Raw genomic sequence first — 18,159 nt, forward strand, 5'->3', positions numbered from 1 at the left:
TCTATGAAGCAATAATTCTTGTTTTTAATATTCAACGATTATTAATTTCCTAAGAGATCACTAACTTCAATCGTGCATTGAGGTTAGCCCTGAAATTATCCCACCCTCTGTTGAGTGCAGAGAGATCAGACTATGCAATCACTCCTAGAGCTTTACATAAGATTGTGACATCACTCCAGTATACCGAAGCCAGACAGTTGCATCACTTTAGGAACCTGCCATGAAACTGCTGTATTTCTCCACTGAACTCACGCCAGGTTATGGAACTACTCCAGCAACCTGGCATCCGTCTAAGAGATCACGCTAGCAACCTCATAGCAGTCTTTGTCATCACTACAGGAACCTGTTGTCAGGATGGCATGAACAATGTGATGGCGGACTCTAAGATTACTACAGGGATTCCGGAGAAGATTGATGTCAAGCTCAGGAAACAAAACAATCTAAATATCATATGGAACATTGTGTGCTTTACACGTGCCAATTACCAATAATAGCAATAACAACATGTTGATATTTACTATGAATAAATATCAAATTGAATTTGAATAAAGAAGGGAACAACTGGAAAGAACAAATGAAATTGTATAACTGAGGCAATAGTGGTTCTTCGAGAGCATAAAGTGCTGGTGAAGCGATGACACAGGTTGTGGATTCACATAGCAGCTTGTAGTACAGACACATTGGTCAATTTTCCAGGAAGTCTCTTTGCGCTGCTTTGTTGCACTGTGCGAGGAGCCCTTCTCCCCCATAAGCGCTGATGTCAGAGGACAGTAGAAAGATGGGAGCTGCAAACCGAGGTCCGATGAGTATATGGTGGGCTGGCTTCTTCTGTCCAGTCCACCAGTGGACGGTCGCCAAGCATGGAGATGCCCCTTTGGGGGGGGAGTCCGCGTGTGGGATGCTTGCGGGGCCAGCGTCGGCAGCAGGCAGGGAGGAATGTCAAAAAGGCTGATCGGAAGCGTCTGGAGAGGAGGTTGTAGATTAGTGGGTTCACGGCTGAGCTCAAGTAGAAAAATACACCTAGAAGACATAGAGAATGGTAAAAGGTGATGCCTGCAGGAGTCACAATTACAATACTTATCAATAGATTTGTAAAAGTCATGTCTGAACAGTCAATATGTTGTATTTTTTTATTTTCTGTGATTGATGGCTCATGCTTACTGGTGTTTTCTCCACTAGATTAATTCAATGCATTAGGAATGTAAATGTAAATTGGAAGGCTGTAGGACGGTGGTAAAAGAGGTAGCCTATTTCTTACATGGGGAGAGTGTCAAGTATGTATTTGACTGATTGATTAAAACATGTGGTCTACAGTGTCTTATGGGCTGATATAGAGTTTGACAGAGAAGGTAGTCCTTCTCAGTGTCGACGTAGTTCCTTCTCCACACTGATGGTCCAGTCTGATTTCCATTCTGGCGACTTTAAGTATGTCAGGGACAGAAACTACTCCCTCTGTGACATGCACCGTTGGGCTGTCAGAGGTTTGGCCATTCGACCACCTGCCTGATTTAGAGTGTGCAGTCAAGTGAACATTTTTACTCACCCTCACTGCCACGAAATACATGGCATTAAGGGACAGTAAAATATTCAAATGACACCCATTTCCTGGGAGACTTATCCTACGTTGTGGGGGTGATTAGTCATGTTTGATGGCGTCTTTCCTCAAACTTTTAGCTCATTACAGGAACCACTGTTACGGAGGTTCCTATCAATGACCAGAGTTGCCCACTCTAAATTCGGAGGATGAGCACTCCATCAGGGCAAAAGAGCACTTTACTCCATTGCCTTGATGGAGTACAGTCTGTACTCCAAAGTCTAAATCAGGATCTATGTACAAAGCAGTTTGCAGGCACAATGGCTTCCCTATGAAGTCCACAGGGTCTACTGGAGTCTTACCCTGCTAAGAGTTTTCCCTACCACAAACCCTATTGATGAGCTCTAAAGAAGCCCAACCAGGGCCTTCCTTACCATGGTGCCAGCTCTGCTGTAGAACTTGTCCTGGATTCTGTCTCTTAACAGAGGTTTAATAAAGAACTACAGTGATAACTGCATCCCATAGAAAGTGCCAACACAGGTTGCAATGTTACTGGACAAAGAGCCCTTATACTACCCAGCGGGCTAAATTGTAGCACTATGTTATGCTATATACATTTATTATGCGCACGGCTACATATAAGTGTCCCGGCGTGAGACCAGCAGGGTAAGGCAGTGTGCTTCAGGTGAATAAATGAGTTTTCAAGTTCTTTTTAAATACAACTGGATCCTGGATGATGCACAGGGCCAGAGGAAGAGCATTCCATGCAACCACCGCTTTCACTGAAAAAGAGCTGCCCCCTATCCTCTGACGCTTAAAACGTGGGACCTGTGCAAAGCATAAGGACGAAGAGTGCAGGGAGCGCGCAGAAACATAGAAGGATAGACGCCTCTGCAGGTAGAAAGGGCCACACCCATGGAGCGCACGGTGGGCCAAGGTCAGAAGTTTAAATTTCACTCTGGCCGCCATGGGCAGCCAGTGGAGAGAGCGCAACTGATGCTGCACACTATCCCTGGCCGACAGACCCAATAGGAGTCTGGCTGCAGTATTTTAAATTACCTGTAAATTCTTCAGCAGGTAGCCTGGGATACCAGCAAAAAGGGATTGGCGTGATTCAGCCGAGGCAGAATCAATGCACAAGTGACCATTTCCTTCGCGACAAGGGGCAGGCGGGGAAACAATCTTCTGAATGATTTAAGCAGGCAGAAGCAACCGCCAGACGACTTCTTGATATGTACTGAGAAGGAAAGACCTCCATCGAACCAAACCCCCAGGTTTTTTACTGGTTTCCCAATTGAGGTCGGTAGTGGGTACTCGGGAGGCCAGAGCTGCTCTCTGAAGTGGGGTTATTGTTTGTGTTGCTTCAGTCGGAAATAGAGAAAAAATATTAAGTTCCCTTCTATAGCCTTTTATCCTGCTGTGGCACACAATACCAGCCATTAAAGGCCCTGTTGGACTTGGCCCTTTGTGGCTAAAGTTCCTTAAACTTTTTGCCTTCCTCCTAGACCTTTTTCTGACATTATGTTGCTGACTTAGATGCTTTGAGCACTTTGCCACTGCTGATCAGAGTCAAAGTGCAAGTGCTCCCTGTATAAAGTGTTATGGTAATTGGTTGTCCATAATTGGTATGTGTGCCTTAAGAGTAAAGTCCTTAGTAAAGTGCACTATGTGTGCCAGGGCTGGGAATGCAAATGCTACTCGTGGGCCTGCAGCACTAATTGTGCCACCCACACAAGAAGCCCTAAAGAGAGAACTCAGGCCTGCCACTGCACACAGTTTGCTAACTACCATGTTGTCCTGACAAGTGCATCCACTTGCAAGGCCTTACCCTTCCCTTTCCATGCACATCATACACCCCTATGGTAGGTCCAAGGTACCCCCCGGGGCAAGGTGCAGTGTCTGTGAAAGGTAGGACATGTACCGAGGGGTGTACCATGTCCTAACAGTGAAATACTCTCCATTTCATTTTTCACTGTTGCAAGGCCATCTTGCACATAGGACAGAATGGGGAAGGTGAAGTTTAGTGTGCCTGAACTCACAAAGTGGCTTTCTTTGTTCTAACAATTCTGTGTGGGTCTGCATTGTTGTGAATTGAGTATCTGGATTTGAATGTGATAGGATCTGGGAAATGTCTTGACCCAGGGGAGGAGGTAAGGCAGCAACAGGCTGATCTGCATCTGGAGTGTAGGGGGGAGGAGTAGCCCCTAGAGGTGAAGAGGCTTGTGCAGCTGCCATAAAAGAAGGGCTCCACCTCCTGCTGACTGATTGAAGAACCAGACCCCCACTTCAAAGGAAGAAGGTGTCACTGGCATGGAGAGACCTAGAACTGGTTTGGACAGGGGTCAGTGCCCACCCTGAACACAAAGACTTCAAAGACATTTAGGGGTATAACTATGAGAGCTGAAACCCCTGAACGTTGGACTGATCAAGACTGAAAAGGATTGAAACTATTTCAAGAGGAACCTCAGCCAAGGAAGAACAGCTGAAGAGACTGAAGAGAAGGACTGACCCTTGCTGTGTGTTCTGGGGTTGGCCTGCAGTTTGCTGATTTAACTAAGGAGAGGCTAAGGGGCTTTGCTGTGTCCTCCTTCTTGAAAGAACTTTGCTGTGTGCTGTGTCCTGAAGTAACGTGTTCCCAAGGGCCCAAGGAGAGCTGACTCCCTGTTGTGGAAACTCAGGAACATTAAAGATTCGAAGTATGTCTCAGCAAAGCTGTGTCCGCGTGCTTTTTGCAGCCTGAGACCTTCATAAGCAGTGCCCTGGTATTGTGTGGCCCGAAACTCAACCGAGTCTCAGCGACACTTTGTGCGTGTGCAGCCTGAGACTGCCGTTGGGGTCCGTGGTGCTGATTGGAAAGTGCCCCGTGACTCCAGTGCCAGAGCGTGAATCATCGCCCACGCTGCTGTGAAGTGTTTGTGGTCCGAGCCGTCATCGTAACGGAGGCTGCGGATCAAGATTGCAGCCACCGGCCACAGCCGCAATGTGCTGAATGATTTCGTAAAGCTAAGAAAGTCATGAGGTAATTGTGATCGCTGGTCGCAAAAGGAATCTGCCCAGGATCGTCAGCAATGGAGAAGGCAGGGCTGTAACCTGTCAGGCTACAGCATCGCCTTGCATCGACGTCCGATGAGTTGGGAGAGAGAAAGAGCAAGGCAGCGCATCCCCCAAGTAAGGCTTGGACTCCGGTTGTGAGCCGCAAACGTATGTGGCCTGGGAGGTGCAGGAGGAGTACAGGAATGCTCTTGTCTCTCTCCCACTGCATCGCTTTAGACGCGCTGAGTCCTCGAGTGGCCCGGACCTTCCCGGCAGTACCGGGCCGCCCTCGGAAGTTCATGAGTGTTGTCTGTGGTTTGGGCCTAGTGGTGCTCCTGATAATCGCCTTGATTGGCCTGTTATTATTCCTGCATTACGAACTGCCTTATTACTTGCATTAGGGATTTTACTATTCCTGCATTACGAACTACCTGATTACATGCATTAATGAGTGCGTTATACTTGCATTGAGAACTGCCTTATTACGTGCATTGAGGATTGGATTACTCTCGCATTACCAACTACCTTATTATGTGCATTGAGGATTGAGTTATTCTCACAATACAAACTGCTGTTATACTTGCATTAAGGAGTGTGTTATACTTGCATTAAGGCAGTGCGTTATACGTGCATTATGAACTGTCTTATTATGTGCATTGAGGATTGAATTATTCTCGCATTACGAACTGCCTTATTACTTGCATTAAGGAGTGCGTTATACGCGCATTACAAACTGCCTGATTACGTGCACTGAGGATTGCATTATTCTTGCATTACAAACTGCCTGATTACTTGCAGTGAGGATTGCATTATTCTTGCATTACGAACTGCATTAGTCTGACAATACAAACTGCATTACGAACTGCATAGCATTGCATTGGGACTGCCTTTGAACATCGTGAACTGCCCGTTAATACCGCAAGAACCTACAAGTGCTTGTTGGCCTAATAACCGGCAAAGTGAAATAGTACGAATACGCATATGTTGGATTTTTTTTGTTTGCTCTTACCGTACTTTTCTTCTTGATAAAGATACCAATATTTTCATACATCAATTTGGTGTCCATTTGTGGTGTTATCACGGTGTCACTGAAAGTGTGGCTGCAAATACTTTACACATGTCCTTGAAGATAGGCCTGGCTGCTCGTGCCAAGCTTCCAGGGGATGAGCAGGAGTCCCTCCTTTCCCTGACTAGAAGCAAGGGTCCCTATTTGGACTAAGGTAACTGCCGCAGCCAACTAGAGACCCCCAGTTCTAACAGGCCTGCTCCAGCGTTAAAGGCCCAAGACGAAGGTGAGGGCCTTTAACAAGGGAGCAAGCCTTTAATGGCCACTATAGCCTGCTACGGAGGGCTATAAGGCTCTAATAACATCCTGCCCCTTGAGGGCAGAATGTTCTATATTGTAAAACAAAGGCCCGAGGGAGTTGAAATCCCCTTGAGCTCTATGTCTGCCTTTGTTCATAGCAACATCTGTGAAAAATGGCAGACTTTGGAATGTTGATGCTCCGGGCTTCTACCACCCATTAGAAGCCTGGAGCACTCCATTGTCTTCAATGGAGCTCCCAACATTCCAATGTTCTAATACATGTTGGTCATAAACATTTATATATTTTTTTTAATCAGTGACATACTGTTTCAAAATCGAACCGTTTACTTAGTTCATGAAAATAGGTGTCATCTTACCTGCATGTCATCCTGTGATGTAAGTGACATAAATAAGTGAGCTGTCATCACTATGTCAAACTGTACATGTTAGTTGCTATATCAACCATTGCAAGAAATACATTTCAAAATACTGCAATATGTTTGAGGGCTATTGCACTTCTCTTCCTGTTAGAACAGCTGGACTTCACTTGCAAACTGTTAAATATACAGCTCCCTCAAAAGGAGGAACACACAGACAAATCTGCAGGTGGTAGTTTTACAATAAAAGCAGTAACTTACTGCTTGAATAAGTAGAGATGGCAGGTACAGTTTTAGTGATGTAGTATCTAGAGTACAAGTGCTGTTTGACAGCAAACAATGGCTTAGATATCAGATTTAAATTCACATTTCTGAAATATTCAATCCTAATGCCAAAGGTAAGTTTGATTATGAAATGAACAATATAGCTGTGGCAGTTTCTGAGATTTTCTTTTATGAACTCATTTTGTCCTTTTCTAATGCTCTTTACTGATTTACATTGCATTAAGTGAAAGCATCATATTTTTTAACTGTGGCCATTTTTTTTGTTCATGCTATGCTTAGGCTTGCACAGCACTCATCTAACATATTCCGCCTCTTTTTTGTATTGACACTGCAGCTAATCCATTCCGGTTTTACACAATGCAGAGTTGCAAACTCAGTACCTCCCTGGAAATGAGGCACAATGTTTGGTGTGCATTGCTCCGAATCACACCAGACAGTTCCAGTCACACACAATGAAGAGTTGCAAATTCCATACCTCCTGGGAAATGAGGCACAATGCATGGTGTATATTGATACTGGTCGCACCAGGTAATTCCGGTCACACACACACAGGCGCAAGTTGAGCAGTGCCATCAGAGATAGAGGCACAACTACGCGTACGTCCTCACCACAGAGAGTCGCAACCTGTGAATCAGACACCACACACAATAAACATACAGTTGGCATGTCACATAAGGGAGATGTGGCATGATCGATGGAAACTGTCTTAGCTGGCTAAATGCAAATGGTCTTTATTCAGATGCCTAAATGTTATTGATATTTCTACGTTCTTCTAAATGTTCTCAGGGTGGATCTAAGTAGGTCCTTGCTAAAAGTTACTGAGAGAGTTAACTCCCCACTTGCATTTCCAGTGACTGTGGTGTCAACTCAGTTTCTTCTGTAATACAGGGAATATGCAGGCTTTATGGATACAGCAACATTCCCAGTGTGCTTACCACCCCTATTTGGCAGGAAGGGTGGAGTGTAGGAAATCCACATTTTTTGCTACAATTTGCCCACAAACTCAACTGAAATTGCCCGCCTTATTGCAATACCAATATTTTGCAAGGGCCTACAGCAGACTTGCAAGCATACCACATTCTAACTCATGCTAATTTACATTCACTAACTCACACTTATTCTCACTTACTCACTCTTACTCAATCATCACCCACTGGCACTCAATCATTCTCAGTCTCTTGCACTCAATCTGACACTCACTCACATATTGTCAATAATTCTTACACTGAGTAACTCAAGATACTTACTCACATTGACTTGAATACATTGTTTACTTACCTGATGCTCTAATTTGTATTACATTAATAGTGAATAATATACAATTAGTCACTGTTATCATGATTAAAAATTAGCTATAAACAATGGGGGGGGTGAAGCCATCCCTGTTTTCTTGGGACTGATTTTGACACCGCTGATGCCAGGGGTTGCAAAAGCAGTGCCTGGGGTCACAGTGAGTATGAGAAATCAGGACCTGTTTGCAGTGTCCCCCCCCCCACACTTTTTGCCCCCATTTGAACTACTAGATGCTGGTTTTCTGACCTTGATTGTGCTCTGGGCTCTACTAACCAGACCCAGAGTCTGTGCTTTGACTAAACGCACATGGCAATTAGGTATAATTACAATTGGTACTGACAACCTACATGGTTGTCCCTAGTATATGGTAGGGCATGTAGATCTAAAGGACCAGTAGATTTAATGCACTAAAGTGTGCACTACTGTGATGCCTGTTGTCAGTTTAAAGGCAATACTGCTTTTCAGACTGCCTTAACATTAAATGTATATTCAAATTCGACTTTGGATTTAAAGGTACTTCAAAGTCTCAAACGACCTTATTTTTAAATGTAAACTTGGAAAAACTTGTAGATGTGTTGTTGGACGTAGCATCCTTTGTGTAGTTTTCTCCCAACTTATTTGCTTTCCAGACTCCTATTTTTGCTAACTTAATTTTTGCTGGCCTTAGGATTCAGCGCACTTTACCAGTGATAACCAGAGCTAAAGGGCTTGTGCTCTCATGGTGAAATTAGCTTATAGCCAATTGGCATATTTAATTTATTTATAAGTCCCTAGTAAAGTGATATCACATGTACCAAGGGCATGCAAATTAAAGACTACCAGTGGGCCTGGAGACCTTATTGTGCTATCCATCTACGTAGCCCTTTCATCATATCTCATGCCTGCTATAACAGCCTATGTGGGAAGTTTTACACTGCTATTTTGACCTGGCCTTGCTAGGCCAAAACCTCCTTATTTAGGTCAAGCCTAGACAGCACTTGCACTGTCGCTTATAGACCTGTTGAATATGATTTGTAGGGTTCAACTCCACCAATTGGTGGTGTTCAACCCTACTTTTCATTTGTCAGTGTTCTTCAAAAATTATTTCTTGCTATTGGACAGTCCAGCCTTTTTATCCCTCCCTTTTATCTTCCTTCCTCCAAGGAGCAGGGACTAAGTACTGTATCATTACGCTTTGGTTGTTTACCTTTTCTTTTGGGGACTATGTTTTTCTTTATTTCCTGCTCTGTTACTTTTTGTCTTTGTCCAGCTTTGATGTCATAGCTGCTTACATTTTAATATATAATTCCTCCCCACCAGCATCTCTTAATGCCACCGTTGTGTTAGTGTAGCCTCCTGCTCAGTTGCTTGTATTTTTTTAGACTTTTTTTGCAATTATAGATGTCGGCCATCAGTTCTTGCTTCTTTTGATAAGATAATCATTTGGTTTTGGGCTTCCTTTTGAGGGGAATTTGGGCTTATTTGAGCCTTTTTTCACTTTTGGTTGTCAACCCTATTGGACTTCTTTTGGTAAGATATTAGTTTTAGTCTTTCTTTTAAGGGGGATTGGGCTTGTACTTGTTTCCTGCTCATTCAGCGCCTGTCACTGCTCTCAGTTGCTTGTGTCCTCTGTGAGTGTTCAGCTTCAGGGTCACTTTTGGAGCACAGCGCTGCTCTCAGTTAGGGTACCTTTTTTATGGCTAAATCTGTGGTGGGCATAAATGATACACCAAACTATAGCATATTGTCTCATTCTTTCATTGATTATGAATTTGCAAATTCCCAAAACATAGACTGTGGACTGGCAGTAAAAGATAATACACCGGGAATAGATGTAGATGTTTCATAGGAGTATAAACCTAAGGTTAATTGTACGTTTTAATGTCTATGAGTATTTTATTCTGTCTTCTCCCGCTAAGGCATTGAGGACTGAGACGGACTCCGCATTCTGTTTGAGACTGACCAGCAAGTCTACGGCTGGTTTAGATTTACCCTGGCTGGGTTTCCAGTAAGTTCCGATAGATCAGCTGAGCTCAAGGCTTATGTCTTAAAGAGTGGATAAATGTAGCTCGATTGAATCCAAATAAAAGCTAAAGGGATAGATTCACAAAGGTGGAAATTCTTTATTTATGTATGATTTGAGTTATTTTCCAACTTGATTGGGAGTCGCAGATAACTATTAAATAATCCTTTCTTTCCATCCATAGTCATAGCCATAGTCATAGTTATCAGATTTTGTTGAGCGCACATATAACCCGGGGGTCTCGAAGCGCTTGCCTAAATCCTGACAAACGTGGATGGAAAGAAAGATGAAAAGAGTGCCAGTAAATGAAAAAAAAGATTGGAACAAATTAGAACAGTCAGGTTTTTAGAGCTTTACGAAAAAGTCTATGATTAGTTTCCATGCGTAACTGTAGTAGAAGAGTGTTCCACAGAAAGGGTGCAAGATATGAGAAAGATCTGCCTCTGGTCCTGGCGGTAAACAGATCTTAAGATGGGTGAGAAGGTACTTGCTTGAGGGCCTTAGTGTTCTGGACGGTTGGTCCCAGATTAGTTTTTTGGCAATGTAACAAGGTCTGTTCTTTCCCAAAAAGAATAATCTCCGTTTTATTGGCATTAGGTTGCAGGTGGTTATTTTGCATCCAGATGTTGATGTCAGTCATGCAGTTCATAAAATGGAGTTTGGTGTCCGTAATGTCATGGCCATGAGTGATCAGTAATTGTGTGTTGTCTGCATATGACAAGGTATCAAAGCCAGGTTATCTAAACACGCTGGCTAGGGGTGCCACATATAGATTAAAAAGTGTGGGACTCAAGATGGAACCGTACGGAACTCCCTTGTCTATCACATGATTGCGAGAGACAAAGGAACCGATCGAAGACCGATCAGCCAGATAGCCACTAAGCCAATTCAAGGCCATGTCCCTGACTCCCATCCCCCACAGACGATTCACAAGCGTTCCGTGTGAGATGATGTCAAAGGCGGCCGATAGGTTGAGTAGGACTAGCATGGCTGACTGGCCGGAGTCCAAGGCGTCTGATGTTTTCAATTACCTCTATCAAAGTTGTTTCCATATTATGAGCCGCTCGGAATCCGGATTGGGAAAAGATCAGTAGTTTATTACGCTCTAAGAAGGCTGAGTGTTGTTTGTTAATTAGTGACTGCAGAACTTTCACAAAAAAAGGGAGAAGGGAAATGGGCCTGTTCGGTTTTTTGGGGTCTATTGTGTTTTTTTTAAGATAGGTTTGACTATAGCCGTTTTCCATTTTATGGGAACCGTAAAATGACATAAGGATTAGAGGAAAAGTTTGGCGACGCCTGTAAAAAGAGCTGGTCCAATAATGGACAAAATGTGAGGAGAGACTAAGGGGCATATTATCAAGGAGGTTTATCGCCGCTTTTTTGGCTTTAAAAGCCAAGAAAGCGGAGATAAAATTATCTCCCTATTACCAAGCTGTCGCTAACACCAGTTAGCGACAGCTAATAGGAGATAGCGACCATCTTGGGACCCGCTTTGCATGTCAGTGATATTTATCACTAATGACATGCAAAGTGGGCGTGCCAAGATGTTAGCGACTGGAAACAGTCGCTAACATCGCTATCTCCTATTACCAACTTTTGGAGATATTCGCGCTAAGCGCGAATATCTCCAAAAGCTAACACCTGCCCTGAGCAGTTCTGAGCCATGTTAACCAATGGGAGGTGGATAACATGGCTAAGAGCATTTGCTCGATAATGCATGAATATCGCTGACTTTTCAGCGATATTCATGCATTGCGGCCGTTTTTTATCGCATTTGCGATAAACCTTGCTAATAGCAAGGTTTATCTGCGATAAAAATCGCCGATGTGCGGCGATAATTTTTGTCTCTAAACAAGTTAGAGACAAAAATTATCTCTATTGGTTGGTAATATGCCCCTGAGTCGGCAGGAGAGCCATATTTGATCTAAGCGAATGCCGTACTTACATCCTCTTGTGTAAATTCAATGAATTTAGTTAAAAATATTGAAGAGGATGCCTGATCACAGACGGACCAACAATGCAAATTTTCGCAAAGCTGGTTTGGAAAGAAGCTGTAAATGGTATCGATTTTTTCCACAAAGTGTCAAACCAGTCCTGTGAGGCAGGATGTTCGAGCTGGCAGGATGTGGGACTGGTGAATTCCTTTAATATTTTATAGAGTTCTTTGTGGGAGATGGAGACCTTATTTATTCTATCACCTATATTAGTTTTTTTGCTTTTACGATATTAGGACCAAGATAATGCCTGTGGGTATGTTTGTAAGATTGCCTGTCCTCAGTACTCAGTACTCAATACTTTTGGAACTTCTCCATTTATGCTCAGCTTTCCTACTTGCTAGCTTATCAGTTGTGAACTAAGGTGACAGTGTATGATTACGTTTACCTTTAGTCAAAGGGGCGATTGTGTCTAGGGCATGGACAATAGCCTTTTTGAAGGAATCAACAGCAAGATTTAAGTTGAGTATGTCAGTCAGGAGTGGTATACTGAAATTATGAGAGAATGTAGTTAAGCTGACTTTCTTCCAGGGCCTACTCCAAGTCTGTTCTTTTGCAAACATTGCTGCGAGTAGAAGCATACTGTAAAGAGAACTTTAATAAATAATGATCTTACGAAAGGGCTGGAATAGAGGGCTCCACTTCAATGGAAAAGCAATTGGTAAACAGAAGGTTGTGGGTATGACTAGTTAAATGAGTGGGTCCAGCTACCAACTGGTAGAGTTCCCAAAGTACTTAGGCTAGAGATCAGTATGCTGGTGTTCGTGTCAGATGGGAGTTCGGCATGGAAGTTGAAATCCCCAATTTAAAGAAAATTGTCGACTGCTAGTACATGAGACGCAATAGTCTCAATCAAATGATTGTTGAAGTTAGTTTTAACGCCAGGAGGGGCAGTAGATTAAGGCACCTCTCCAACTTGGTAGGGTTCTCCATTCTAAAAATACAAGTTATGTATTATGTTGTTGGAACTCCATATTCCAATCTGCATATGTATGTTTTGAACCACTTCAACCTGATTCTATACATTTTACTCAATGGCAGCTGTTATTTATTGATTAGTTATGGACCTAGAAATGCATGCTTTTTATCTGATCAAGTGATCTTGACAAAGGCAACAGACATTAGTGAAACATTATTTGAAGAGGGGTTGACACTCGCTATCTTTTGTAGAAAATTGTCGCTTTGGACTTTAAATGCAGATAACATAACAATCATAATTCTTTCCTTTTTATGTAAAATGTGGCATTGTTGGAGCTCTTACTGGAACACTTTCTGCGGTGGGCATTTCTAAGGTGTGTAGGATTGTTCTTGAAAGCCTGCTTTGAAAAACAATCTCTCTTATCTGATGTTTACAACAGAGCCAGTTCAATAGAAGGCCAGAGAACCACATCCTATAGAGTCCCTAGGAGATCCACTCTCTTCTGGCCGTCAGAGGGACTCAAGAAGCTGGTGTGGCCAATCCTGGAGAGAATACACAAAGTCCGGAGTGCAAATTAAGAGTTCCCATATTCCTGGCCCTACCTTGATACATGTGGGCCCTGTCTCAACATTATAAGCCTTTACAGGTTCCTAAGAAGGCATTTAATTGTTTCCCTTATTGGCCAGGCAACCACCGAACCTTGCTGTGCCACATCACCCAAACACCCTTGAGGGTCACTAACATGAACCAGCTCTCTGCCTGTCCTGACCCTGTATAGCATTCAGAGCAGGATGGCAAATGAAAGTTCAATATTAAAACTGAGGCACTTTGCCCTATGAGCCAAAATGCACCCAGCCTGTGTGCCTTCTGCTTCCGAACACTTCAAAGAGACCTAATTTTGGGGATTGAAGTGTAGGCCCTCCTGTTGCTAAGATTCTGAGCCTCCCTTCCCTCGATCAACAAGTAATTTGTGCTCTCTACATATTAAATACATACATATACAAAAATAAAAACATATAAATGCATATATACATCTATCCCATGGAGAGTCCTTTCTTGCCCCCACTGCTTCGAACAAGGGGGAGATGTTCATTCTTCCTAGAATGGGTCTAGTTCCTGGGGGCAATGATTTTCCAGCTGGTGCAACAGAGCAATTGACTCATCCTGCCAGACAGCTCACAGGACAAATCTTATTAAGGGTTATTACGGCGAAATATGCAAGATCTTACAGAATTACAATATGTCAAATTTGACATCAGATTTGGATTCTAGGCCCAGCCATGTATAAACAAGGCAGCGACTCTGACCATGCCAATCTGAAGTTACAGTTTAATCACAAATGAACATATAAAGTGTATATTGAAAACATTCCACATGTATACTCTTTACCTCGGAAGAACGTTGTCTCATCCACACAATGCGACTTGTGTGGAGATGCCAGGACAGGTCAGACAAAAGTCTTCTTGGCTTGGCTTGCATGTGTGCCATGCATGTGTGCTCAAGTGGAAGTACAATCTACTCAGAACCCTTCACTTCAGCTGTCCACAGTACTGACCTTATATTAATGATTGGTCCAGAGGTTGCAGCTCAAAAACATTTACCTTAAGGCAATACAGTGGGTGAGACTCCAATAGGCGGGCCCCCCCAAAAAAAGGAAGTCTAAAACCTGAAAAACTGGGGGTTTGCGCTGATAGAAAATACCACCTCCCCTAGAATAAATGCAAACATTGTTTTTCTCTACCACAAACCAACACAGGTGGATGACAAAAGAAAAGAAGCAAAGCAGCACGCCCTTGTAAATGGTAATATGTTAGTACATATGGCCTTGGTGCGAATTAGCTCCACCTGAACAGTTTAATTGTGTACCTTGTGTGTAGGACTCATCCAAGATCACATTGCCAGTGCCAAATCACGTTTGCCTGAAGAAGGAGGGGGTGGGGGGCGTGGGGGGGGGGCTCTCCAGCGATCGCACAGAGAGAGAGAGAGAGAGAGAGAGAGAGAGAGAGAGAGTGAGAGAGAGAGAGAGAGAGAGAGAGACAAAAAAGGACAGGAGATAGAGAGACAAAAAAAGAGAGCGAGAGAAAAAAGAGAGAGTGAAAAAAGGAATAGAGAGAGAGAGAGAATTCGCACTGAGCCTTTTAAAGATAAATGGTTTTCAGAATAGAAAATACATTTAATCCTCATGGTCACAAGGAAACAGTATGTTGACACTCATGGGTACACACAGTCTCAGTGGCATACAGGCTACTCGGGGTGCGGGACATGGAGGGTCAGATTAAGGTCCGGAGTCAGTTTAGCTCAAAAGGGGCTTACTCACATTTAAGGAGGCATACAATGCAAATGTGCCAGCCTGGGGCAGACTCGGTATATCGGGTGTAAGTAGCACACGGGCTGGGGTATCACAAGGTTCAATTTGGGATTATAGTGAAGTCTAAAGAAGTGACATCGTTGTCAACAAGCGACAGGGAAAGTCAGCAGCAGAGCTCGGCAAGAGAAATGTAATAAAAGGTGATGAGATTGTTAGTTCACAAGATCCTATGGATTGTAGAACACATGGGGATTCAGGTAATGTATGTTTTAGGACACAGGCTCAAAACATTTCCAAAGCCTGCACACACCTTGTCACCAAAAGTGGTGGCCTGTGTAGGGAACATGATGAGTGCATATCACATTTGCATGGCATGAATGGAAATAGAAGAGTAGAGTGGTCAGGAACAGCTCATAGCTTTATTTTAGCATGCTATAAATATACTTCTGATGATTCACACACAATGCACCGTCAGTCTTTTTATAGTACAGCATCTGAGGCCCCGAAGCATTGGAGTCCTCTCTAGAGCGCGCAGTGTACCAGAGCAGAGCCCAGACTCATGTGACGCTCAAGTCCCTAAATATTGTTTTAGCAAAAGCTGCCAAAAGTAAGGGCCAGATTAGCAGACTGAGCCAGCTATAGGGTGAATAATGTAGACAGAGGAGTTAGAGTTAAACTAGGCTACAGGAACTTTGTGAGCATATCTGACACAATTCTGTCTCTGCCCCATCTGCACATGTCAGGGAGAGGCACTGACAAACTGTTGCACGACTTCCTCCTAGATAGCTCAATCTGAGATTATATACATTAATAAAGCAGAATGATGGACCTGCATGTCTTTTTTGTCCCAAACAGGCAGGAGATATTGGCTCTACCAAAGATCCCAGTGCCAGAGGAAGATGGACTGGCACCTGGAAACAAGAACTATGGGGTATATTATCAAGAACGGGGTTAACATTATCGCCGCTTTAGAGGCAGGAAACTGCTGCTAAAATGGCAATAATGGGCTTGATAATATGCCTTTGTGAATTCCCACAGAAACCCAGGTTCACACCAGAACCTGGGCGTCTATGGGAATTCACAAGGGCGTAATATCAAGCCCATTATCGCCGCTTTAGTGGCAGTTTCCTGCCGCTAAAGTGGCGATAATTTTAACGCAGTTCTTGATAATATGCCCCTCTGTCAGAAATGGCGATGTCTATGGTACTAGCACTATTTACAGTAACGTGGCCCAGTCTACCCCCAGGTCCTTTCCATCATATTCGATTCAAGTCTACCACTGTATCTAGTGTTGACAGTAAATGAGGATGGGACTGTGATGCAGGCAGCACTGGCTGCTTTCAGTTTCAATAAACATGTGCAGAAGACCTAGAACAGTGGATGTGTAGCTAGCATTCCAGTACTCCATTTCTTCTAAAGAGGAGATAGTGCAACATGTTTAGGAGGAAGGACCACTCATTATACCTCAGTGCAAGAGGAAAATGGTGCTTTATTGAAGCAAGCAAATCTCGAACTAATAATACTCTTTTGCTTAGCTGTACACTATAATCTTCCTAAAATGTAACCTAAACTATAACCTCCTCCTACCCATACTCCTAATAATTACCAAACTGCATTCTGCTTCCCCTGCAATATAACCTATTCCCATTAAATATATGTAACAACAACTTGCTTGCCTTCAATTCTTGGAATGCCTTCATGTTATTCTTCAGCCTGTCCACATTGGCCCAGGCAGTGCTACCCTCATAATGCCATGGCATTTCCCTTGGTTTTTCTGTTAAACTTACCATCTCTCTCTCTCTGCCTTGCCCTGAACACTCTTGTCTGCCACCAGACAAATCCACGCATGAGGTGTTCTTTCCGTCCCCCCCAATCGCCGTATGCCGACCTCTCTCTTTTCACCATTCCTCCAACACTTCAATCACCTTCAACACATATGTCCTGTTCCCAAAAACGGACGAATTTACACTGTAGTGGCTTGTGCTTCTTGCAGTACGAGCCAGCTTGTGAGTGCATGTTTAGAATCTTTATCGGTGCAGAACTCCGACTGCGTTAGAGTTCTGCACCGGGCATTGGTATTTGGCAGTTGAGCTGGAGGGCTGCGCCCACTGCTGCTCTGTTTGACGGGAAAGCTTTAATAAAGACGTTCTTCACCTACCTGCTTCTTGTCGTTGAAGTACCATATCTTTGTGGTGACAAGTGCGGGATCATCCGATGCTGGGCCATCAGGAGAGACCTAAGTGCCGCATCCACCCAGTTGCGCTGTTTGCGGATCTTTGATTTGTTCACATTTGTTGGAGGAGATGGAAGAAGAATATCAGTGTTTTCACTCTCTGTTGTGACAGCGGGATATGTGTGGACACCGTTTTCAGGTGGAGTAGCACTTCCATGGACCGTCGATCAGCCGCGGCCGGTAGTAGGAGTAACTGCAGGGCGGTGGCGTGGGGAGGGGGAGGGGCAGGGTGGGGGGTAGTAATGTATGGATTAGGGACTTTAACAGGTAAGTAAACATATAAATAAATAAAACGAATTTCGTTGCGCGCACTGCATCGAATTTGGTGATGCAGTGCACACAAAGAAATTCGTTTTATGGAAACAGTGGTATGATGGTTATGAAACGTATCTTGGTGCAGTTGGAGCCATGTGTTTCAGGTCTGAGAGAAAGAAATACCTACTCCTACACTCTTTGGATTTTGAAGGTAGGGAATTTAAAAAAAATCTTCCGCCACCCATTGTTGCTGCTGAAGAAGCACTTGATGAGTATCAAAAGACTGTAAAAGAATTACAAACAAGGTTCGACGTACAGCCAAGTTTATTTGTATTGTGTCATAAGTTTTTTTTTATGTGTAAAGAAACAAGGGGAGAATGTTGATACATACATCACTACCTTAAGGAAGCTAGTCTCTGAGTGCCAGTTTGAGAACTTTGCAGATCAATTAGTCCGTGATCAATTCATCTGTCACTGTACGGACAAAATGATTAAACAAAAGCTGCTTTTGATGGGAAATCCAACACTTGAAGAAACCATTAAGTTGGAAAAAGTATCGAAACATCTCAACAGTCTGCAAAGGAACTTGAACCTAAAACAAGTGAAGGTGTTTCTTCGGT

The 18,159-nt window shown here is 43.5% G+C and overlaps 1 protein-coding gene across 1 annotated transcript in view; it reads right to left on the reverse strand.

Moving 5' to 3' along the window:
- Positions 1 to 760: 760 nt before the first annotated feature.
- The window catches only part of NMUR2 (neuromedin U receptor 2), a 488,465-nt gene continuing 471,066 nt past the window's right edge, over positions 761 to 18,159 (reverse strand). Inside the window, exon 4 of the mRNA XM_078650744.1 lies at positions 761 to 1,020. Within this exon, the coding sequence (XP_078506870.1) occupies positions 761 to 1,020 (260 nt within the window). The remainder of the gene's footprint in view (positions 1,021 to 18,159) is intronic.

This window comes from Lissotriton helveticus, chromosome 7 (genome assembly GCF_964261635.1).
Source record: "Lissotriton helveticus chromosome 7, aLisHel1.1, whole genome shotgun sequence".
In the NCBI taxonomy this organism is placed as follows: Eukaryota; Metazoa; Chordata; class Amphibia; order Caudata; family Salamandridae; genus Lissotriton; species Lissotriton helveticus.